General features: G+C 41.2%; 3 protein-coding genes across 3 annotated transcripts in view; all 3 read left to right on the top strand.

Moving 5' to 3' along the window:
* The window catches only part of LOC137135769 (protein mono-ADP-ribosyltransferase PARP14-like), a 59,894-nt gene extending 56,401 nt beyond the window's left edge, over positions 1-3,493 (top strand). The window contains exons 21-23 of the mRNA XM_067520332.1: positions 696-844; positions 1,227-1,404; positions 1,732-3,493. Coding sequence (XP_067376433.1) covers positions 696-844; positions 1,227-1,404; positions 1,732-2,015 — 611 coding nt within the window. The 3' untranslated portion in view covers positions 2,016-3,493. The remainder of the gene's footprint in view (positions 1-695; positions 845-1,226; positions 1,405-1,731) is intronic.
* A 3,228-nt stretch (positions 3,494-6,721) lies between these two features.
* Positions 6,722-18,848, top strand: LOC137135767 (uncharacterized). The gene is made up of 6 exons (XM_067520329.1): positions 6,722-6,801; positions 7,574-7,647; positions 10,198-10,312; positions 10,645-10,677; positions 11,092-11,179; positions 11,394-18,848. The coding sequence occupies exons 2-6, from the start codon at positions 7,578-7,580 to the stop codon at positions 18,078-18,080; spliced, it is 6,993 nt and encodes a 2,330-aa protein (XP_067376430.1). The 5' UTR covers positions 6,722-6,801; positions 7,574-7,577; the 3' UTR covers positions 18,081-18,848.
* Positions 18,849-20,695: 1,847 nt separating this feature from the next.
* LOC137135775 (actin, cytoskeletal 1-like) lies at positions 20,696-22,929 on the top strand. The gene is made up of 4 exons (XM_067520337.1): positions 20,696-21,233; positions 21,432-21,644; positions 21,914-22,095; positions 22,283-22,929. The coding sequence occupies exons 1-4, from the start codon at positions 21,080-21,082 to the stop codon at positions 22,424-22,426; spliced, it is 693 nt and encodes a 230-aa protein (XP_067376438.1). The 5' UTR covers positions 20,696-21,079; the 3' UTR covers positions 22,427-22,929.
* Positions 22,930-24,744: the final 1,815 nt, after the last annotated feature.

The raw sequence follows: 24,744 nt of genomic DNA, 5'->3' as shown, positions 1-24,744 counted from the left end.
CCAACCTCCACCTCGAGGAGGCGCTGACGAAAAAAAAGAATGTGAAGATTGAGATCAACAATGAAACCTACATGGCCGACGTCATGCAGAGAAAAGCTGTTTCAGAAAATGGGCGTAAAGAGGTGGAGCTTCTGAGAAAGGACCTGAAGGGTGAGTGGTTTTTGTGCACATTTCCAAACGACACCTACAGGCTTATTTCTGCTGGCAGACCTTCTCCAATCTGATTAACGGAGTCACCAAACTCTCTGGTGTAGGCACATTTAGCAGCACTTACATTTCTTGATAGGATTCTTGGAAAACCAGCTGCAGTAACAGATGTACTTATTTCCAGTTACAAAGAGCTTTACTCATTCTGAAAGCAGAAGTCCTGTTCGTGTTCTATTACACAAGGATTGTTCAACGTTGGTGACTGTCAGAAAATGTTCTGTGACATTTATTAGATGAAATTCTAATTCTCCGTATTTGAAAATATGGAAACAGAAAAACCTGAGAGAAGTTTGAAGGGGAATTTTGGCAAGAGTCACATAAAAGATCAGACTGTTGATGAAGCTGAACACAACAATCTGCATCTTCAATAATTTCAGCTTTTGGTTCAGTAACTAAAGATAAATCATTACTATTAAAGACCATCCGGCTACTTTGGACTGAACCATTAAAGTAGACGTACACATGTCTGTCTGAACTTCGTTTTGCAGACGCCGCTGCCGCCCCCGCTCTGCCTGCACACTGGGATGACATGAAAGGCAGCCTCGTGAAGCTGTTTCCTGTGGCTTCAGGATCGCGGGAATACCAAGATGTGGAGAAGGAAGTTAAAAAGAACGGGCTTGGTATTCAGATCATCAGTGTATGTGTTTTTAATCCATCCAAATTATAAGCTTTCAAATCATTACTGCCACTGTACTTCCTCACTCTTCAGAACTATTACATCAGTGTAAACCCAGAAGAGGACGTCGAAACGCAGTAATAACAAAAATATAATTATATATAAATGTACAATATTTTTCAAATTATATGCTGAAATTTACATCAACTGCAAGTTTGGCGATTCGACCACAAATCCTCCAAAAGTTATGATTAATATTATTATGTTTATTTTTGGGCCCTGGTCATCTTGTGATGATAAGGTGAAAAAAAACAAAACAAAAATCACATTATAAAAGAAAGAAGTCACATTCAGGAAAGAAAAAAACTGCAAATTAAACGTGTTGTGTTGTGACTGTTGGCAGATTGAAAGGGTCCAAAATCAGACACTGTGGCAGAACTACCAGATCAAGAAGAAAGAGCTGGAGAAGAAGAACAACCACACAAACAATGAAAGGCTGCTCTTTCACGGCACCGGCCCAAACGCCATCGACCTCATCAATGATAAGGGCTTCAACCGCAGCTACGCAGGAGGAGCACATGGTAAACTGAACCTCCATCACTGGAAGGTTTTTCACAAACTACATCATCGATCATTGTTGATAGTTCACCAATATGAATAGGTCACATTTTTACCATTTACTTTAGTCAGGGACCAAATATCTGCAAAACTAACAACATTCCCATCAGCCTCAGCTGTTCCTGGCTGTGTCAGTGGACTTACAAACAAAGAAACTGGAGGTAAAGCAGGGACAGGAGACTTAGTTATCAGGCTCTGTTAACCGCTGTACTCATGTGTTCAGCTAATCCAGTTTCCGTTGCAGTAGTTCAGTAGCATCATTGCTAAGTCTGGATTTATTTTTTCTGTAGGTGCAGCGTTCGGTAAAGGCTCTTACTTTGCTGTGGACCCGGCGTATTCAGCACAGGGCTACTCCAAGCCTGACATCAATGGCCACAAGCGCATGTATCTGGCCAGGGTCCTGGTTGGGGACTTCACCAACGGCAGTGGTGGCATTATCACCCCACCCCAAAAAAACACTGGGAAAGCTGCAGACCTCTTTGACAGCGTCGTTGATAACACTGCCAGGCCAAGCATGTTCATCATCTTCAACGACATCCAGGCGTACCCAGAATACCTGATCACGTTTAAATGAACTGCTGTGTTCCAGTATAGATTCAACATCCAAAAACTAACTTAGAAACTATAATACCTTTAATAATGCCTTAAAGATTCACGTTCTAATGAAGAAACAGCATAAAAACCATGAGTATGAATATTTTACTGCCAATAAGCTCCTTTTGACGTCTTTTACATTATGCTACATTGTTTTGAAACTTACGATGTTAGCTAGCTTTTCACATTCATTTTTGTAAAGACATTTGCGTCTCTCAGAGGACGAATCCCATTCGTGATCCGCTTCTTTTACCTTTTGAGCTGCCATTTTAGTTTTTGGTGACTTATCAGATGCATTGAAAGTGTGTTTACATGGACTTAAGTAAGCAGGTTACAACAGAAAGTCCACAGTACACAAGACAAATGCAAATGACAGTAAACAGACTTACAGCTAAACATAATACAAACAGTATGATATAAATGATCACATTACCGAACAAACATCACGTGCTCCTTTGCTCCTGTATGTAGTTACTGCTGTCAGCAGTAAATGCTGCTACAGCCCGTTTTAGTCTTTACAGAATCAACGTTGCTCCGATATCTTTTCTGCACTGTGCATGAGCACAATGTCCAGCACATGGCTCCTGTGTAACAATGCTGAACGCACTATGTCCTGTTAACCAGGCTTAGATATAAAAAGTCAGCAACTAGTGAACTAGAAGAAAGAAGAACCAGAAAAGCTGATACTAATAATAAAATCATGCAAATCCATGCAGCAGCTGCATCAGGTTCTCTGTCAGTCAAATGTTATAAACTACATTGTTCTGATTCCAGGCTTTAAGATCACAGGATGTCCGCTCACATGCAGCCTAGCTGGGTGTATTAAAGTGTAACCTTTGGAATGAACATCATGTCACCATGTGGTTTAATACAAAAACAGAACAACAAGCTCAGTAATTGAACGAGTGGTCGGCACCGTACACAGGTACGTGCACATACAAGCAGGATTTGTGGAATCTGATCCCAGATCAATAATCAGTTTAAAGAAGGATTATGACTTAAATGTTTTCCACACATGGTGAAGGATATTAGTCCACCCGTTTTTTTCATCTGTCCATCTAAAGGACTGTTTCTCTCGCTCTAACACACCTGTGAACTACTAATTTGTAACTTAATAATGTCAAACAGCAGCTCAGATCACCTGTCAGGAGGTTAAACCCACGACTGTAATTAATGACAGGACACATGAAACATGTCTGTGTTTCTTCTCTGCACATTTGTGGAGAAACAGGCTTCAACACGACTGTCTGTGCCAAAGATTGTGTGTCTGAGGTAAGAAGTATCAGTCTGTACCACGTGCTAACAACCAGTGGGCTAAGTGTAGTGGTCTGCCCATTTAACACAGACACATCTGCAGCCCACACACCAACATTTTACTCACATATAAAAATTAGAGCGTGTTTTTGTAAAACTTTACCATAAGTATTGTAATAAATAAAATAAAACTGCTTTATGATATTTCGTTGTTAATTACTATGAACAGGTTTAAGGAAAAGCTGACTGTGTGTAGGATAGTGTTCACCAACCGTTCAGCCCCGTTTACTACAAATCTTAAAGCTGAGGAAGTTCTGACAGTGGCCGACATTATTTATGTAAAGCGTGTGGAATTTAAGGAACTATTTAGTCTCTGTTGTTCTATTACTTTGTGTCACAGAAATGAATTATTTTCACTCATTCTTCACAGTTACAGAGTCTTAAAAAAGCTTGTTCCTATTTTGTTGCCTTACAGTCTGGATTAGAAATGGATTTAGTCTGAAAAAGTGAAAAACTCAATATTGTAACAGTTTCAGCTGTGTGTGTAGTTTTTTATTTAAAAGTACAGTAAAGTAGTTTTGTTAGATTATAAACAGTCTTTCTCCCAATATTCAAACATCAGCTGAAGACAGAACTCATCCGCAACTAAAGAAACTTTTCCTATCTGTCCCATCCTACATCTCACCAAACTGAAACATTTCCTCTCATAACACTTTGCTTTAATGTTTTCTCCTTGACCACATTTTGTTGCAGCTTTGTGTATATGTCACTTTGGAAAAAAGCACCAAATGACTAAATGTAAATGTGCAACTTTCTGTTGCTGCTTGACAATTAATACATTTTAAAATATACATTTATTCTGAATTCAGTTGCTCAGTGCTAATTGTTTATTTTAAATAACTTAAAACGTTTCAGATACTTTCAATATTAATCAGATGTTCATCTCAGTTGAGCACATTTGTCGCTTTACTTGTTAATTTTAAATTGTTTGTTATGCGACGTAAAAACAGCGAGAGGAAGAAATGGGATCAGACAGGATTCTCCAGGTAACATGTCGTCCTTGTCCTGAAATGCACCAAAGAATAACAAAATTCGTTATGAAAGACTACAGTGTGTTCTGACTTTGAAATGCCACCAGAGTGAAGAGAAACTTTAGCTAATTAGCTTTTTCTCCCTCCTTTCCTCTTCCTTCTCCTTCCTGCCAGACTTTTTTTCTCCAGTGTCCCGTCATGTTTCTGTTTGTGTTAAAGTACATTGCAGAAATCTGCTCTTGCTGATGGGAAGGAAACTCCCACCAGTTCTGCGCTTTACTTTCACTTTTGAAATAACTTTCCAGTTGCACAACATAACAAATGGATTTATTTACAAATGATTTCTATTTGATTTACAACTTTTGAGATGCAAAACATTTTTTGTTGTGAATCAAAAATAAGAAATTAAAACAGAACTTGTGTGTATAACTCTTCACCCCATTTTTGCAGCAATTACAGCTGCAAGTCTCTTTGGGTCCCTATGGGCTTAGCACATCTATGTGCTGTACAACTGTCCAACCACAGCTTCTCAGGCTTTGACTGGGCCCTCGCAACACATTTACTTGTTTCTCCCCAAACCAATTAACGGTGACTCCTTCACTTCTGGCCAGTTTCCCAGCACCTGCTGAAGAATAACATCCCCATAGCATAATCCTGCCACCATCATGCTTCATGGTGGGGATGATGCTCTGGGGGTTTGTGAGAGGTGTTGGGTTTGTGGCTGTTTTCTTTGATGGACAAAAAGATACATCTTAGTCTCATCTGACCGCTGTACCTTCCTGCAGATGTTTGGGGAATCTCCCACGTACCTATTGGCAAACTCAAGACGTTCTCTCCTTTTTTCTTCTTTCCGGCTCCTTCAGGTTCATTGTTGGTCTTTTGGATGCTTCTCTAATTAAAGCCTGTCTGCTGCCTTTTGCTCAGTGCTGTTGCAGACCTGCTTTTCAGAGCAGGTACATGTGTGAGCTCAGATGATGTGACCCTTAGACTGGAGACAGGTGGACTTCATTCAACTAATTATGTGACTTCTTAAGGTAAAAGGTAACCAGAACATACTTGGGCAGTATCACGGCAAAAGGGGAAAATACAATTTTAAATGTTTTTTTGTTTTTTAAAATACATTTTTGATTTCATTTTACTTTATCAACTATAAATTAAAATCCATTTCAATTCCAGGTTCTAAGGTAACAAATTAGGAAAAAGGCAAAAGGGGTCACACTTTGTAGCGTATCTGGATCCAAAAGGAGGAAACAGGAACTGGAAGGGAGGCGGCGACCCCCTCGGAGGCAGCTGCTGGTTGGACTGGCGGGGAAACATGGACTGGTAGAGGACAATGGGGTGAGGACTTACAAATAAAAAGGGAGAAGGGCGGAGGTGTAGATAGGGGCTGAGGTTTGGTCTGAGGCTTGAGGTTTCTCTTGCGCCGGGGCCCCCGAGTCCAGTTATGAGCCTGGGGTCTGTATCCAAAGAAGGACATAAATGCCTCTGTGGCATCCATGGGGGGAAAAGCAAAAGAGAAAATCCACTTGCATGTCTCTGGGTCCTTGATTGGCCAGATCGTTCTGTCACACTTTCCAGTGTATCTTTAATTTTGGTAGGACCCAAAAGGAGGAGACGGCAAGGGAAGGGGTTATGAGTAATGAAGTAATGGGTTATGACTAAATTACAAACACACTGGGAAAGAAAGGGAACTAATTAAGAAACTAGGGAGAGGAAAACTGGGGAAACAGGAGCGCAGTGTCCACAGGGGTTGACAGTCCGTGGAAGGGTTTAGGGACGAGGAGAGACAATCTTGCAGTGGGGAGAGCTGGGTTTAATACAAGGGTCCACAAGTGAAAACAATCTGGGTTAATGGGAAACAAGAAGCTAAAGAAACTAGTGCTGAGGGATAACAAAATAAAAGCCAGCAGCAAGAAGTAAAACTGAACAAAACTGAAGTCCAAAAACGGGGACTGTAAAAGTCAGTCTAATCCAACAAGAAATCCTCCTTTACAGCAGTGATTATGTTCAGTTTGGTTTGAAAAGATCATTGAGGAAATGCTGCTGTAGAGCTGTGTCACTCAGTGAGCTGTTTCTGAAACAACTTCATTGATACATATGTAGTTAAATAACTCAATCCTTTCAGAACATCACAAAACTGAACAGCTTCAAACACCAAAGTCTGAAAAAGTTAAAGACTCAATATTATAACAGTCTTAAAGTGAAGATTTATCACAGTGGATTAGTACAGTAAAGTAGTTTTGTTAGACTGTAAACAGTCTTTCTCCCAATATTCAAACACCAGCTGAAGACAGATCTCATCCGCAACTAAAAACACTTTTTTCTCACAAGCTTCCCGTATTGTTTCTGTTTCTGTTGTCAAAGGAAGTTTCAGCAGGAATCTGCTGATGCTGAGGGGAAGGAAACTCCCACCAGTTCTGCACTTTACTTTCACTCTTGCAATAAGTTTCCAGTTATTCGCAGGACCCGGATCCCAACTGGGTGAGTTGAATAAGAGCAAACTAAAATGTATTTGTGTTTATACAGAGCAGGCAGCAGAACCGCTGTTAACATTCAAACCAGATTAGTTTCATGTATTCTACCTAAACCAGCTGTGAACAAAACGTTGTTGAACAACAGTTGAGCTGTAACTAAAAAATCTTTTTACATCTGAAAACTTTGGCTGTTCCAGCTGCGTCTGAGTGATCCAGGTACAACAGTGACTATGCCATTGGTTTAGTGTTAGTGACTGTAAGCCAGTGTTGTAGTCAAGACCACGTAACCGAGACCAAGTCCTTAGTACAGACGTGGATAAAAGTGTTGCTTCCCTTCTGTTAAAGAAGGAAAAACCCACAGTGATCACTGAAATAACTTGAAACTTGAAAACGTAATCAGACATTTTTAAAAAATTAACTATTGAAAATCAGACATTGCTTTTGAATTGTGGTTCAACAGAATATTTATAAAACGCAAACTAGTCCACGCTGTCTGAGAGCGAGACAAGACCGAGTAAAAATGCGGCCAAGAGCGAGACGAGACCTTAAAAAAGTGGTCTTAAGACCGGTCTCGAGACAAAGACCAATCTCAGGTACTACGTTACTAAGTTTTGTGAAACAAACTTTGAAACTGCGATGACTCTGCAAAGGACCAATCAGACAATGGGGAAAATCTAAAGCAGCTAAACCTTTTGAACAGTGCTGTATATCACAATCACCATGCAGTTATTTTAATGCTTCCACCATCAGTCCTGATTTGGCACCATCGTATTTTGCAGCGTGATGGGAGGTTTGCTGCAGAGCTGGAGGCTCCTGCTCCTTGTTGGTCTCCTCAGCCTCACTGAGCCATTTGGTAAGAAATACTTTGCATTTTAACTGCTTTAGTTGTGACTTCTGTGACCTGTGATTTCTGCATTAATATCACAAATCTGAATGTGTGCAGGAGACTTTTGTGAACTCAGTGCAGTAATGTATTAGATTAGATTAGATTAGATTCAACTGTATTGTCATTACACATGTACAAGTACAATGCAACGAAATGCAGTTTAGGTCTAAACAGAAGTGCAATAGCAGCAAAAGCAGGATATCCAGTTATTGCATAAATAAATAAGTTAGTATTGTAAGTGGATATGTACATAAGTAGAAATTTAAGGAAAATGGATATATACTGTGGTGAGCTATAAACAGAAGTAAGAATATAACAATAATAAATAAATAAGGCTGTGGGGGGCAGTAGTGCAACGGATATAGTGCAAGTAAATTATGAACAGAGGCTTTAAAGTGATAGTAGTGCAGTGTAAGTTATTGCATGTTTTGTAAGGAGCAGTAGTGACTGTAAATGAACAGTTTGCAGTGCAAATAAGCAGTTTTGTGTTAACATAACATAAAGGTTATGTGTAAATAGTCCAGTAGTGCAAATGACATTGGGAAGGGGGGGGGTTATAATGGGGGGGCCAGTACATGAGGGGCAGAGGGATCAGCGGGGTGCAGAGTTAAGTAAAGAGACAGCTCTAGGGAAAAAGCTGTTCTTCAGTCTGCTAGTCCTGGTTTTGAGACACCTGAAGCGCCTGCCGGAGGGCAAGAGAGTGATCAGTCTATGGGCGGGATGAGAGGATCCTTATAGATGCTGCGAGCTCGACGCAGGCAGCGTTTCCTCTGGACGTCCTCCATGGCTGGAAGAGTAGTCCCTGTGATGCGCTGGGCAGTTTTCACCACCTGCTGCAGTGCCTTGCGCTCTGCAACAGTGCAGCTCCCATACCAGACTTTGACACAGTTGGTCAGGATACTTTCTATTGCACAGCGATAGAAGTTCACCTGTATATCCAAAGACAGCCGATACTTCTTTAGTGTTCTCACGAAGACGAGGCGCTGGTGGGCCTTCTTAACTAGACTGGAGGTGTTTATAGTCCAGGTAAGGTCCTCAGATATGTGGATCCCTAGGAACTTGTAACTGGAGACACGCTCAACAGCCGTTCCATTAATGTGGATGGTGTCATGTGTATTTCCTGACTCTTTCCTGAAGTCCACAATGAGCTCCTTTGTCTTGGAGGTGTTAAGGAGCAGGTTATTGTCATTGCACCATGTGGCCAGGTGCTGAATCTCCTCCCTGTAGGCAGTCTCATCATTGTTGCTGATGAGACCAATCACCGTAGTGTCATCTGCAAACTTGATGATGGTGTTAGGCTTGCAGTCAGAGGTGAAGAGGGAGTAGAGGAAGGGGCTCAGTACACAGCCCTGTGGTACACCAGTTGATTGTGGTGGTGTTGGAGCAGATGGAGTCGGATCGGACTTGCTGTGGTCTGTTGGTCAGGAAGTCCATAATCCAGTTGCAGAGGGAGGTGTTGATGCCCAGGTCAACAAGTTTAGCTATTAGCTTGGATGGGATGACGGTGTTGAAAGCTGAGCTGAAATCAACAAACAGCATACGTGCATAAGTGTTCTTATTGTCCAGATGTGTTAGCACAGAGTGCAGTGCCATGGAAACGGCATCCTCTGTGCTCCTATTGTTGCGGTAGGTAAACTGGTGAGAGTCCAGTGCGGATGGCAGAGAGTCCTTCAGGTGGGCCAGGACCAGCCGCTCAAAGTACTTCATGACAATAGGTGTCAGAGCTACAGGGCGGTAGTCGTCCAGACACTTTGGGGTGGAGTGTTTTGGCACAGGCACGATGGAGGTGCTTTTGAAGCATGTCGGCACAGCTGCTTGGGCAAGAGACAGGTTGAAAATGTCTGTGAAAACCCCAGCGAGCTGCTCAGCACATGCCTTGAGTACACCACCTGGGATGTTGTCTGGTCCTGCGGCTTTGTGCGCACTGATCTGGCTCAGGGTGTTGCAGACGTCTGTGGTGGAGAGTGTGATTGGAGGGTGGTCAGATGAGGGTTTGAGCTTAATAGTAGTTACTGTGTTGTCTCTCTCAAAGCGCGCATAAAAGTCATTAAGCTTGTTTAAGAAGAGGACATCAGTGGCTGCGGGGGTTAAGTGGGTGGTTTTGTAGTCACTGATGGCCTGGATGCCCTGCCACATGCGTCGAGGGTCAGAGTTGGAAAAGTGCTCCTCTATCTTTAGCTTGACTGAGGCACAGGCCAAACCATCCCCCTACAGGCTATTCACAGTACCACAACTAATTTTAATGATCTGAATAGTGAATTTTCCCAGAGACCAAAAGACCAAAACAGGAAGGAAACCTTAGAACTCCAACAATGAAGCATCTCAGTAATTGTGATGTATGAATACTGCAAACACTCCTTAAAACACGTGTTTCTCAGAAATAAATCAGAAAAGCAGCTGGTGAATCTGTTTGGAGGACAAACAAAGAAACCTGTTTAAATGAGAAGGTCAGCATGAGGGTAGGGAACCTAACTGATCCTTTGGATGTTAAATATAAAGTTTGATGTGAATTTACAGAGGTGAGAGATGATGAGTGGGAGGAGCTCAGTCCAGATATCGCAGCCCTGCACCGTCTCCGAGGTCTGTCTGAACACATGTTTCATCAAAGCATCAAGGAGCCTTCAGACCAAAGGTATCTGGATAAATGTTTGGCATTAGCACATATATAATATGCATGTGTTTTAGGAAATAGCTCATTTAGATTCTAGATGCTACTTGTTTTGTCCACATGATTACAGGTTTTCTATTAAAGGGGGCGATGTACTGTATCGTTTATGTGAAAAATATTTTACTTCCAGGCTTCATCTGTTCTCACCTTGACGATGATTATTATCATATTATTTTCAATACTGTATTATTAGAGATAAATTATAATTAAATAATTTCATTTACTTGTTTTTGTATTTCTTAATTAAGGGGAAAATTCTTTCTATTACTTATATTTTGTTTTTGAAACACATCCAGACATGGAGCCAGAATTGGAAGATCCAGTAGCAGGTAAGAAGAGATTTATTCTGTTTTCACAATTGAGATTTTTGTGTGTGAACTTTCATTCAAACACCTAAAACTAGTGAAATAAAAAGCTGATATCTGCATGATATTGGAGCTGTAATTATCAGAAGCATTTGAATCCAATTGAAAATTTTGTCCAGTGATGGGCGGTTTATTCCTCTGTAACCTGATCAACAGGAACATTTTAGTGACAGTACATAAGCACTTCATATGATCATTATTAAAATAAACTTATTGTAAATGTCCTTCTGCACTCTCCTCCTGTTTAAAAATTGCCCGTCCAGTAACACATCACAGCTTGGCAAAATATTGAATCAATGCTACTTTGAAACTGCAGGTTAACTTTGTCTTTATTCTTGTGAACCCTTCTGTGATATGAGCATATTAATCTTGTTTTAGGTTGGATATTGACCAAAACCCAATGAGCTTGCAGGATGACTTACAGGGGTGTGAGAATTTCACAACTTGTGTCATTCAGAAGGAAAAGGTTGGTGGATTTTAAGAGACCTGAACTCAAACATAGTGAAACTTATATCAGCTGATGTTTAATTAATAGAACTAGATTTCCAGAGTCTGTATATCAGATTACATGAGATACCACATTACAAAAATATGCGTACACATAATATAATGTGTAAACTACATTAGACCTGATTGACCAGATTTTATTGTCATTATAAGTTATTTTTCCTTTTTTTCAGGATTTTGACAGCTTCTTAGCAGCTATTGATGAACAGAAGACACACGATTGGCTGATAAGTGCTTCAGAAATCTCTCACAGCTACAGTCAAAAACTTCTCATCATGACAGACAGCGAGACAACAACAAATGACCGAGTCCAACATGAATACAGCATGGATCCTCGTTACTCAGTGATAATCAGCGATCAATGTCTGTATAATGAGTCCTGTCTCCCTGACGCAGACGTCTACACTGTGGTGAAAATATTTGGGAGAGTTTCAGCAGATGGACAAACTGTGTCTGGCCTCTCTGGTTCATCAATTGCAGAGCTGATGATGAAACCTTCTCTGGAAGCAGTACCAGTGTTCTCCTTTGATGGAAACACAACCACAGACTTCCAACATAACTTCATGAGGGTTTTTGTGGTCCGTGGTATAAAAGCAGTCTTAGAAACCAACCTGAAGAATCACCAGATTTATCAGGTCATGGATCAACCTGACTCAGTTTCCAGCTACCGAATTCCACAGAGACCAGTTGATCCCAGCACACAGTACGACCACCAGCAGATCCTCATTATGGAAGATGACCCTGTGGTCAGAAAAGCTGCTACTTATCTTTACGAAAAACACCCATCAGTTAGCTCTATCTATGTTCTTGATCAAAACCAAAAACCCAAACTGATCCATGGGGACCCTGTCCCTCTGTCAGAATACAGCAGACTAGTGCTGGTAGGTCATGGGAGAAAAGACAACTCAAGAGAAATGAGGCTGGGAGGGCACAAAGCACAAGATGTTGCTGAAATTGTACAAAATACCTATAGGAGCAGCAATAAAATCAAAACAACAAGTGTGGTGGCCTGTGAGGTTGGATCAGATAAAGTGTTTGTTGAAACTCTGGTGAGACAACTCCATGACACTGCCCACATCGAGACAGAGCTTCACCTGAGGAACAGTCTGCTTCAAGTCAGACACACAGGAGAGAAAATCACACAAGAAATCTTTTCAGACGGGCTGAGGTGGAGACATAAAGATGACAGCAAGAAAGTGGTGGCAATGCTTGATAGGAACGGAGATGTGATTGTTAGAGATGAGCCTGGAAGTAAAGGAGAAGCTGTTTTTACCAATGAAAGAAACTTTCTAATGGACGGTCGTCCAAGAAATCGTTTCCTGACCTACAGGGACAGCTGGCCAGATGAACCACAGAGATTTATTGACTCAGAAGCTTATAAGATATTTAATGAAGATAACAAGCTTATAGAGCTTGAAGCTCTCACCTGGGGATTCTTTCATGGAGACCTGCCTCTTCCAGGAAAAACTGACTTTCAAAATTTGCAAGAAATAGAAGGGCATTATTTGATAGGAAGGAAAACAAGCAATCACATAGAATTTACAGAGAATAGGGAGGACATAAAGGACATTCTTTCCAAGTGTTATGAGATTAAATCTGGGAAAGATATTAGAAGTATAATTCGTCACTATGCAAAGACTGGAGAAAATAAACTCACATACCTGATGGTCAATGACTGGATATATGAGGTTAATCCTAAAAGTTTGTATGTGTATCTAGTTGGGAAAAAGCTTGGCAACAATCAAAGAGGAAATGAGGTCAGAATTAAAGAGGTTAAGAAGTTTATTACTGATCAGATAAATAGAGAAAAATACAGTGATATGAAAAATCACATTAGGAACCACAAAGACAAATATCCTCAATATGTGAAAGACATTTTTCTTGGAGAACCCACCAGAAGCCCATCACTTTCTACTGAGGCCTGGTTCACCACATATTTCACTGCATCAGTTATTTCTGAGTCTGCTAGAAATTTTCGCACCTTCCCTCTGATTCTTATGGCTCTGGATATGGTCGAAAGCCAAGACAACAATATTCGAGAAAAAGGACTCAATTTCTTTTTCGAAGACCATCCAATGGCAAGAGGAAATAGTTGGATTGACCCAAGCAGGCGTGGATTCAGTGGTTCAGCAACGCCTAAAGACTCTAGCAAATTACAAAATGTAATAAAACGGACTACTAAAGAATTAATGGAGCACCTTGAAATTGTCCTAAGAAATGAAGTACAACAGTTTGAGTCATGGATTCAAATAGACAGAGAAAATATTTTGCCTCGGATATTAGAGGCTGCAGATAAGTACAAAATAGCTGAAAGCAATTCAATTCAACAAAAAAGTATTACTGACAAATACAAAGCTTTTAAAGAAACATTACAACGTTATTCAAAAGAATCTGGAGATAGCAATGGACTTCCTGCATCTGGAACACTAGGAGGCTACGATGATGGTCACATAACATCCCAAGATGTAAAATCTGCCTCAAAGTGGGAAGATTCCTTCAAACATGAATCATATTTTTCCAGAGTGAGAGCATCATATGATGAACAAATCCATAATGAGCTGAAGTCAAAATACGGTGGAAATCTGCAGCTTCAGGGGGACAGTGCCAGAATAGAAAATGGACAGTTCATTTGTCAGCTTGTGTCTGATTCTGAACCTGCTGAGTTCAGGATCGACTTATCTCCAGAGAGTCAACAATACAATGAAAAGATGTTGAAGAGCATAGAGACAGCAGTTAATGACATGGAGACTTATGTTTCACAATCCTCCCATCCAGTCAGTAAGTTTGCAGAGCATGCTGGAACGGCTGTTGGGACTCTGGGACTCATGCTTGGGATGAAAGGAGCTGTTCGTGCTTTTGAACAGGGAGACATTAAAGATGGTGTGATGGGGAGTTTGCAAACAGCTCATGGAGTAACAGCTATGACGACGTCTGTTATCGCAAAACAAGCTCTGTCCTCAGAGGCCAGGGTCGCAAGAGCTGCAGCAACAATCATGAGAAGTCCTGCAATGAAAGGTGCTATGACAGCTATACCTATAGTGGGGATTGGATTTGGGTTTTACAACTTAGTACAAGACTTAGAAAGAGGTGACACACTGGGATACATTGATGCTACCTTAGATAGTATTATGGTAGGTTTGGATTCTTTTGAAATTGCTCAGCCTGAACTGGCACCATTTATAATGCCTATAAACCTGGTTCTATCAACAGTCCGTATGGGCGTTGATGATGTTTATATGGGCATCTATGATGAACTTAACAGGCTCCCAAAAGACGCTAGTATCCTGGATAAAGTGAAAGCTGTTTTTGTTGGGTTTGGGAAAGGGATTCAGCATTTTGGAATTCATGTTGCAAGTTTCTTTTATGATTGGCGTTATGATGAAATTGAGGAGGGTCGCAGACTTGTTGAACAAATATCAGACTATCACAAATATTACAGAGTTACAAAGGAAGAGGACGGAACAAGTGCCATTGATTTTAGTGGTAGTGATTCATCTTGGAACGGAGGAGGCATTAACTTCTGCCTCGCTGATCAGGGTCAGTCTGAGTTCTGCATGGATTATTTTGTATCTAGTGATGAGAGTTTTGGGAAGAAGTGTTGGTACATTGACACACAAGGAAGTAAAGATATAATTCTTGGCCTGGGAGAATCTCATCAATTAGAGTATAAGACTCTACAGAAAAAAGTACTCATGTTCATACCAGCCGGCTCTGTGAAAGTGGTTTCAGGTTATAAAGCTGTGTCATATTCAAGATATGGGAATTACAAGGGCAACAGAGAGTCTAATCGTTTTTTTGCTGTTCAGAAATCAGAGAACAAAGATATGATTGAAGTCATGTTAAGTTACTATTATCGGCTTTATGGTGAACCAGGTGATGATATATTTTTCCTCGGGCGGCAGCAAAGTTATGTTGAAGGATCTGGTGGGAAAGACACATACATGATTCCTGAAAATGGAGGGAAAACCATCATTAACAACTACGACCCTTCAAAATCAATGGACACTCTTCATTTCAGTGTTGATTACAGTCACATTTCTGTGTCTAAATCTGGGGATGATGTTGTGCTCATTTATGAGGGCAGCCATACTGTGATCATGCAAAACTGGTTTTTAGGAGAATCATATCGTCATATGAGCATGATGTCAGGAGACGGAGTCCTGTTTGAGATTTCCTCCACCGTGGTTTCTTCTGTTCAGCTGGTGACCAGAGGGATTAATAAGATGTTTATGACACAAGGTCAAACTGTGAACACATCACAGCCACTTTTACGTACAGTTACAAACATCTTAGGGTCTCCGTACGATGATGTGCTCATTGGAAACACAGAGAAGAATCTGATAGATGGAGGAGGAGGTCGAGATCTTTTGATTGGTGGTGAAGGAGAAGACCTTTACATAGTCAATGATAGAAAACAGTCGTCAGTGTGGATTGAAAATTACTCCAGAGACAATGAAACAGACCTGGTCATGATAGAAGCAAATCTTCACACGTTTACAGTTTGGGTACAAGGTGATAATGTTACTCTAAGCAACCCAGACTTCAGTGTGACTTTAGTGAACTGGTTCAGGTCACCAGCAGACAGACACTTGCTTGTTGTCACTAAGGATCTGATCACATTCACAATCTCAGATAAAAAGACTGACTGCCTGCAGAGTGACCCTTTCAACAAGTGCATAAAAAGTTACAGGATTGACTACAGCAAGTCCCAATCCCCTCTGATTGTGGACCTTCAGGAGGACGAAGCTCTTAACAGCGTGACAGAAGTCCGTGGGTCAAACTTTGACGATGTCATTAGAGGAAACAACGAACACAATGTTTTTTTTTCAGGAAGTGGAGACGATTTTATTCAAGGCAGAGGAGGAGTGGACTGGTACATTATCACCCCCGGACAAGGGGTAAAGACCATCAACAATCAATCACCAGATGGAGCCTTAGATGTTCTTTTTCTCCAACAACCATATCAACAACTGACATGTACATGTGAAGGACAGAACATCATTGTCTTGGTAAATGGTAATAAAAATGTTATTTTAGAGAAGTGGTTTGTTTCAGAGAATTATCGGCACCTGCAGATCAAGACCAGTGATGGAATAACAGCTGGACTGAAGTCCAACCTCAGAAGCTGTGGGGGGCCTTTAATGTTGCCCTTAACTGTAGATTACAGAAACCAGGAACCTGAACCGCTTGTTTCACCCATTTTACAAGACTTTCTTAAATTTCAGTTAACAAGACGTGACGTGTGTTTCAGATATACAAACAAAAATTCAGAGCACAGAAACCTTTGTGGCCTCCAAGGCAAAGTGATGATGATGGATGATACAGATTCAGTCAAAGAAATGTACGGCTCTTCAGGTTTTGACATCATGGTTGGAAACAGCAATGACAATTTACTTGATCCCTACACAGGGGGTGCACTGATGAGTGGACGTAACGGAAAAGACACTTACATAATTAAACACGGATATGGAGACAACATAATGATCGACAACTTTGCAGAAGATCAGAAGATTGATACTGTGTTAGTTGATATGGACTTCCTTGATGGCAGCCAAATCCAGCTGCAGAGGATGGAACTGGACTCATCATTAGAAAGAGATCAGAAACTGATCATCACAACAAAAGGGGAAAAATTACATCTCAGTCTGCTCAACTACAATAATGGTTACCAACACCAGCACCTAGAGTTTCAGAGCTCGGATGGGGTGCATTTTAAACTGGTACCACTAAATTCAACTGGAGAAGTTCCAGTATTTGTGATTGAAGCTTTCAAAGTGACTCTGAAACAGTCACAGGTTGACTGTCATCTAGACCTCAACTCTGTGAGAAATCTGTCAAAGGTCCATACTGTGCAAGGTTGTCCCTCCCAGTCCAATACCATACTAGGTAATGATGAAGACAACGCTCTCATTGGTGGATGGAAGGATGATGCATTGGAAGGAGGTGAAGGAGATGACACGCTGATCGGAGGAAATGGAGATGACCTCCTGATTGGTGGCTTCGGAGACGACACTCTCTATGGTGAGGATGGAAATGACACAATGATGGGGAACTCTGGCAGGGACGTCTTCATTCCTGGACCAGGGGCCGATCTAGTGAATGGAGGTCCTGGCAAAGATGCTGTTCTGTACCGGGGTGATCATGAAAAAGGTGAAGGGGTTTATGTAAACCTGCTGACTGGACAAGGACGCTATGCTGATGCTGAGGGAGACGTGTTGAAGGATGTGGAGACTGTTATCGGCACCATCTACTCTGATATCTTAGTGTCGGGTTATGAAAGTGCCCTTCTCACAGGCTCAGATGGAAACGACATCTTGGTGTCCACTGGTGGAGATTACCTGGTTGGGGGCGATGGAAGTGACATTTACATGTTGGCCTTCCATCACGGCTCAGTCACCATCAACAACTGTGCCAAGGACAATGCAACAGATGTTTTGTACTTGCACTCACAGTCAACACCAATGTTCGATGGCCAACGTTTATCTGACACAGTTCTCCTGACTTTCTATGGAATTAATCAAACTACTGTTAAAATCACACTGCAGGACTGGGTCAGTGATCATAATGAATGTGGCCACCTGATGTTGGTTTTCACAGATAAAGTGGTGTCAGTGGACAGGCTGCTACAGGAGTTTCAGTTTAGACAGAAGGAAAGAGTTTGGTCACTTGTCATAAACTGGATTGTCTGCATCAGTCTTGTTTTCTTCCACTGTGCTGTCGTTTTACCATTTTGTGTTAAATTAGACAGAAAACCACGACAACAAAAGATACAGAAACAAACTGAAACTAATGTTGATGCAGAGTCATTCTCCATGTCAGTCGATGTAATGGACGGTACCATGGATGGAAATGCTCTGTAAAACAATACATTCACTATCTCCAAATATCATATTCGTCCTTAATCATTTGCAGTTTTAGTTGTTGTTGATTTTACTTTCACTCATATTTTGCATGTTGTAGAGGAACAGCTAAAGTTCACGAGAGGTCAAACTATTTAGTCACTCAAAGAATAAACCTAGTTTCCAGTTTGTATCTGAATTTGCTCGTGTCCTAGATTTAGTGCCATAGCGTCACAACACAGTCACTGTGTCACTATTTCAATTTATAGTAATTTAAGTATGGACCAAAGAATGATCAGGCTAAGATGGCAAAAGAAGTTCATCTGACAACCTCAAAACCACCAAACCTTGTCGACCATCTGGCAAGTTTCTCACCAAAGACTATTGTGCAGGCACAGTTCTGTGTCTAATTTCTTAAAACTGAATTTGGAGTAATTTGGAAGATGTTGAATATTTGAGTCAATTTAACCTTGTGGTCAATTATGAAATCTTTGGACCCCAAAAAGGTGAAGACAATCTTCAAAGATCACTGTCACACTGGACAGGTTGAACATGATCAGAGACATGAGCTTGTTGAAACTATGATAGAACGTGATATGACTTTAAGTGTAATAATGTTACACTCAAAACAGATCATTCAACAAGATATTGACCTCATAGTTGAAGTAGTGTGACAGAAAGCTGTTGCAGTGGTTATGAATCATTCTTCTCACTGTGCCACAGAATTTGTAGAGTCTCTAAAAGTGATCATATAACATTTATTAAATAATCTAAATAAAAAAAAAAAAACATCTGACTGACTTTATTATTGAGTCTTTTTTTCTTTGTTTCACCAGCTTTACTTCCTGTTCACAGCCTTTATTTTGTAGCACCTCAGCCCCACTTTTTTTTTTTTTTTTTTTTTTTTTTACATAGGCTAGCAAATGAGCACTTTCCTATGTATCTGAGTATTTTATTAAATACAGTTATTACCTTTAAAGTAATGCATGATAATGCGGTATCTGCTCTGATGCAATTTGGATGGCAACAAATATAAGAACGCTCATAACAACAAAGGAGACTTGGGACTTGACTTTGGCTTGACCCCCCCAAACACTTCAGACCTGACTTGGCCTTGCAAAAACTGGTAAGGTAAAACTGGTAAAACCTGAAATAAATTGTCTAGTGAAAATCTGAAAATCCTCTTTGGGCTCAGACTGTGTTCAAACATAAAAGCATGGACCAACCAGAGCCACAGAGGCAGAGGCCCTGCTAAACCTGCTGCCACCGCGAGCCGACTCAGGATAAGCAGAAGATTTAAGGCCCTAACGCTAGGCCCTAAACTCAGGGCAAAGTTGCTTCGATCCATTTGTTCCATAACACACAGCAGGATGAGGAAACAAACAGCATTTTGAAACTACACAGCCAACACCCACCTGTACAAACATAACAATGGACGGCATTGCTTCAGTCTATTTATACTCATACACCAAACTATTTCCTGTTATCAGTTATTATGAGCACTAGCTGGTTTTGATGCTCCTTCATTGCTCCATCACTATCTGTAACTACAGGTGAATGATGGTGAGAGCAGTGAATCGGTTTCTCCATCCTCTTCCTTCACTACTTCCCTTTTTAAGGGTTTTATTATGTGATTTATATTACTATGCCATGATACAGCCATAAAACCTAATCCTGGTCCAAGGAATGAAAAAAACAACCACTGATCCAGCTTCATTGCCCCAACGTAGCTCTAAAAGAACAAGAAGCTACCATGAGAAGTGGATGTGATTGGATGGCTTAAGTTGTCACGCTAAACAAACAAGCATTCCTCATATTTGTGATGACAGCTGAAGTGAAAGAGAAACTGGAGTAGTGTTCTGTGGACAGATGAGTATGATTGGCTCCAGGACAGCTGCTGGTATTTGAAGCGCGTATTCGTACAGATAGACAGAAGCAGGCAGTGGCTCAGTTGGTAGAGTGGCTGCCTACCGACCATTCGCCGCCGCTCTTCCCGACTACTAGTGTTGACCCATCCCCAGCCGTGCAGTCCCAAGCCCGGTAGAATTTGGAGGGGGTCGAGTCAGGAAGGGCATCCAGTGTAAAAACTGATTTAAAAACTGTGTCAAATCAACATGCGGACAAATGATCCACTGTGACGACCCTGAACTCATGGGATTAGCTGAAAGGAAAACAAAATCTATCAAAATCTTACAGATAAACAGGATATAACTACTCAACCTACCGAAGAGCCAAACCAGAGACACAGTTTCTGCTTTAGTCGATCTAAAAGTATATTATGATTGTTTGTGTTAATTTTTAGATAAGAAGGGAATTTTTGATTTTGGCAATTTCTTTGTAATAGACTTTGGATCCAAAATAAAGCTTTTACTTCAGCAGTCTTGAAGGTGGATAGTACAGTAGCAGATATAGCAAATAGATTAATGATTTGGGACAGTGGGTTCTAAAACTTGCCAAAGATTAACTGGTTGCGGGTCAAAAATGCAGGTAGTGGGTTTAGAGGACAGCACTAGGTTGAAAGAAAATTGGGGGACGTAGTGTCAAATGTAGTTCAAGCTGGTCCTATCTGAGAACACAGTGGACAGCTGAGTTTATTGGAATGGGGAGAGTAAAAATGCCAAAAGTTAATCTGGAATCCTTAATTTATTACAGAAGAATCAAGTCCAGCTGGAATAAAACAAAGTTTTAGCAGAAAACAACTCTTGTAAGAAGAGTCCAGTTTCATTTGCAAACAGTTTTGTTGATTCTGGTCCCCAGGTCAAGATAAATCAACGTGCAGAACACGTTCCGCTGTGGTGACCCCCGAGGGGACAAGCCGAAAGCTGCCGATCATTTGTTCAAGTCTCTTGCAGTTTTGTTTAAGGGCTCACGTATTCTTTGTGAACCAGGGAGTAGACCTCTTTAAACTAAGCAGGGCAACGTGTCTAGATCAGGGAGAGGTAGTATTCATGTACCTAGAACAGGATCAGTGGAATTCAGACAAGTTTCTTCTGTGACTGAGCGATGTTGCAGGTATTGTCATGGACTCTGGTGATGGTGTGAGCACCGCTGTGCCCGTCTATGAGGGCTGCGCCGTGCATCACGCCATCCTCCGTCTGGACCTGGCTGGTAGAGACCTGACCGACTACCTGATGAAGATCCTCAATGAGAGAGGCTACTTATTCAGCACCACTGGTACAACGCTTCCTTCCTGAACAACTGAAGAAAAGATTTGAACCCATATTATAGTTTTTAATAACAAGTAACATCTGAGCAATAGATGAAGCTTGCGAATGTCTGCAGCCTGTTTAACTCTTTGATTTTCTATGTTCAGATTTGTGAGTTGTGTTTCGGCTCTTTTTGTTAAACAAATCTTTAAACCATGACCTCCAGCCGAGCGTGAGATCGTGCGTGACATCAAGGAGCAGCTCTGCTACGTGGCTCTGGACTTGGATCAGGAGATGCGCACGGCAGCCTCCTCCTCCACCCTTCCTTCCTTGCCTCCTCCCACATCAAAGAGTTACGAGCTTCCCGATGGACAGATCGTCATCATTGGAGACGAGAGGTTCCGCTGCCCAGAGGCCCTCTTCCAGCCTTCATTTCTTGGTTTGTTATCAACGCTGATGGTCTCACTTCAGGAAATAATTCAAAGCAAACTGTGTAACCAGTGCTGAGGAAACTTGAATCTTATGGGATATCAGAAGCCAGTCTGAACTTTGCTCCCGCAGATCTTCCTCAATTCTCAGATATTGCTTTTTCTCCTTCTTCTCCATTTAGAGCATCATTGTAGTTGTGAGGCGTTTCTGGTCTTATATGTGCTGCAAATCTGCATTAAACATGAATTTGATGCTAAAATGTCTCACTTCTGTGTTCAGGAATGGAGTCGCCTGGTCTCCACAAGACACTGTTTGACAGCATCATGATGTGCGACGTGGACATCCGTGAAGATCTGTTTGCTCACACTGTTCTGACTGGAGGCAGCACCATGTTTCCCAGCATGGCTGACCGCATGCAGAAGGAGATCAAAGCACTGGCTCCACCCACCTTGAAAACCAATGTACAGTCTTTTTTGTTTTGTTTTGCATCTAATCTTAAAACCTTTTAGAGCATTTCCTCATTTACCACAATATTACTTACTTGACCTTTTCTCAAACCTCAATATGGAATTAACTTCCTTTCATCGTGATAATTAAAACCCTGCATCATCCCTTCATGGCTTATCCGTTTTCTCTCATCACCTCCAGATCGTTGATCCTTTAGACAGAAGAAACTCAGTCTGGATTGGTGGCTCCATGCTGGCCTCCCTCTCCACTTTCAAGCAAACGTGGATCAGCAAACAAGAGTACTACGAGTCCGGCCCCGCCATCGTCCACGTCAAGTGCTTTTAAAAGCTTGGCTACCTCACAGAGCCACTGCTGTCCATGTGGGTGCCCTAAGTGCACATGCTTCGTGGTGAACCCCCTCCCTTTTTCTTTTTGTTAATGCTGTAGCTTTTTGGTGTGTACAATTATTATTATAATTACATCAGAATAAGTATTTAACTTTACTTTTTATGAACTCATACACCCTTTTTTGGGGCATATTTAAGGAGCCCCCTAAGCATCATGGCATCATGGCCAAGCCCCCTCAGCCCAGTATTCACAAAAACCACAGAACTGAAACATTAATTAAAAACATATTTAAAAAATAAAATTGCTAAATGCTAAATATGAAAACATGGTGTGTCCGTGCTGTTGCTGTGCTGTTCAGCACCATGGACAGCAGTCTCTGCTCCCAACCCTGTTCCAGTCAGATGGTCCTGTCCTCTGGCTGTCAGTCTCCTCCTGGTGGTGGTTTTCAGACTCCTGTAGATGGAGCGTGGATGTACCTCACACTGATGTTTCATTTTATTTACCACACTGACTTCATGTCACTGTATAACACAAGTTCTAGTACATCTGATTGTATTACTGAGAATTTAATAAACACTTTAAAATGTTATATTATTATTATTTTGTATTATTATGTTCTATGTTATGTATGAAAATGAAAGTTTTCTGCTCCAATAACTAGTAGCCTGTTACTACATAAGCATTTGTTTTTTAAATTCACCAAAATGTCCAGTTTTTTCTTAATCTTCTAATCCTGGACCTTATCCAACTCAAGTTGGCAGCAACAGACACACTTTAATTAAACAAACTTTTTAATCACCAACTGATTTCAGACTGAACCCACAAATACTTAGCTGGCTTTTGCAAAATTAGCTTAAACATCTTGTAGAGCAACAGGTTCCCTGACAATAACTAATTCATCACTGTGACCTGAACAATGATCTTTTTTATCTCCACCTAAACTCTGTTTTAGCCTAAACTTTATCCAATCTATTGCTGTGTTTGGACCAGGCAAAGCTTGTGTCAGGGAAACCGGAAGCAGCACTACAATTTCTGATAATGTTTTGTGTTTTTCATCTAAAATATCTTAACAAATCCACTGCAGTTGAGAGTTGTGGCACAAAATTGTTGATTAGACTTACACCGATCCGCCATAACGTTATGACCACCCACCTAATATTGAGATCTTTCTATCAGAACCAGCATTACCTTTTTGACTAATTTGAGCTACAGTAGCTCTTCTACTGAATGAGACTACATGGACCAGCTTTCTCTCCCCACATCCATCAATGAGCCTTTTCCTTCCTCAGACAACTTTTGGTAGTTGCTGACCACTGTAGATCAAGAACATCCCATAACAGGAGGAGTTTTGCAGCCATCATCATCCAGCCATCAAAATTTGGCCCTTGTCAAAGTTGATCAAATCCTTATGTTGTTCATGTTTTCTGCTCCCAACACATCAACTTCAGGGTCAAAATGTTCACTCGCTGCGTAAAATAACCTTCCACACACCTGTAATGCCAATTTCCTTCAATAGTGAATTTATTTTCTTAAGCAGAGCTCTGTTCTGTGTGCTTTTATTACAGGTTTTCACAGGTTTTGACATTACAATTTCCACCATAAATTACAACCAACCATCAACTCAAACATAGTGTCCAATCGCTCCCAGGTCGAGCATTTATGGTATTAATGTTTTAATTTCTCTTTCTTTTAATCTTTCCTGTTATTTTAACAACCCTTTCCTCCTTTTCTCAAGGATTCCTGGTGGGAACAAGGGAGATGTGCAGAGCTGTGACAACTACAGAGGAATAAAGCTGATGAGCCAAACAATGAAGTTGTGGGAAAGAGTAGTGGAAGCTCGGCTAAGGGCAGAGGTGAACATTTGTGAGCAGCAATATGGTTTCATGCCTAGAAAGAGAGCAACAGATGCAGTATTTGCTTTGAGGATGCTGATGGAGAAGTACAGAGAAGGTCAAAGGGAGTTGCATCGTGTCTTTGTAGATTTAGAGAAAGCGTATGACAGGGTGCAGAGAGAGGAGCTGTGGTATTGTATGAGGACGTCTGGAGTGGCAGAGAAGTATGTTAGAGTGGTGCAGGACATGTATGAGAGCTATAAGACAGTGGTGAGGTGCTGTAGGTGTCACAGAGGAGTTCAAGGTGGAGGTGGGTCTGCATCAAGGATCAGCTCTGAGCCCGTCTGAGTGTCAGGTGTGTTGTGTGATAAAAGAGTATCAGCAAGAATGAAAGGAAAGATGTTCAAGACGGTGGTGAGACCAGAGATGTTGTTCGGCTTAGAGACAGTGGCACTGAAGAAAAGACAGGAGGCAGAGCTGGAG

Source organism: Channa argus, chromosome 11, assembly GCF_033026475.1.
Source record: "Channa argus isolate prfri chromosome 11, Channa argus male v1.0, whole genome shotgun sequence".
Lineage (NCBI taxonomy): Eukaryota > Metazoa > Chordata > Actinopteri > Anabantiformes > Channidae > Channa > Channa argus.
Note: the sequence above shows the minus strand (reverse complement) of the source record. Positions and strands in the feature narration are given on the sequence as shown.

What these genes read in the sequence shown, in the direction of transcription:
- LOC137135767 (XM_067520329.1), top strand. Translation starts at nt 7,578, where the DNA reads ATGGGAGGTTTGCTGCAGAGCTGGAGGCTCCTGCTCCTTGTTGGTCTC. An exon ending in CAGCCTCACTGAGCCATTTG is followed by an intron (nt 7,648 to 10,197) that starts GTAAGAAATACT and finishes GTGAATTTACAG; the next exon opens with AGGTGAGAGATGATGAGTGG. An exon ending in ATTGGAAGATCCAGTAGCAG is followed by an intron (nt 10,678 to 11,091) that starts GTAAGAAGAGAT and finishes ATCTTGTTTTAG; the next exon opens with GTTGGATATTGACCAAAACC.
- LOC137135775 (XM_067520337.1), top strand. Translation starts at nt 21,080, where the DNA reads ATGGACTCTGGTGATGGTGTGAGCACCGCTGTGCCCGTCTATGAGGGC. An exon ending in CTACTTATTCAGCACCACTG is followed by an intron (nt 21,234 to 21,431) that starts GTACAACGCTTC and finishes CATGACCTCCAG; the next exon opens with CCGAGCGTGAGATCGTGCGT. An exon ending in CACCCACCTTGAAAACCAAT is followed by an intron (nt 22,096 to 22,282) that starts GTACAGTCTTTT and finishes CATCACCTCCAG; the next exon opens with ATCGTTGATCCTTTAGACAG.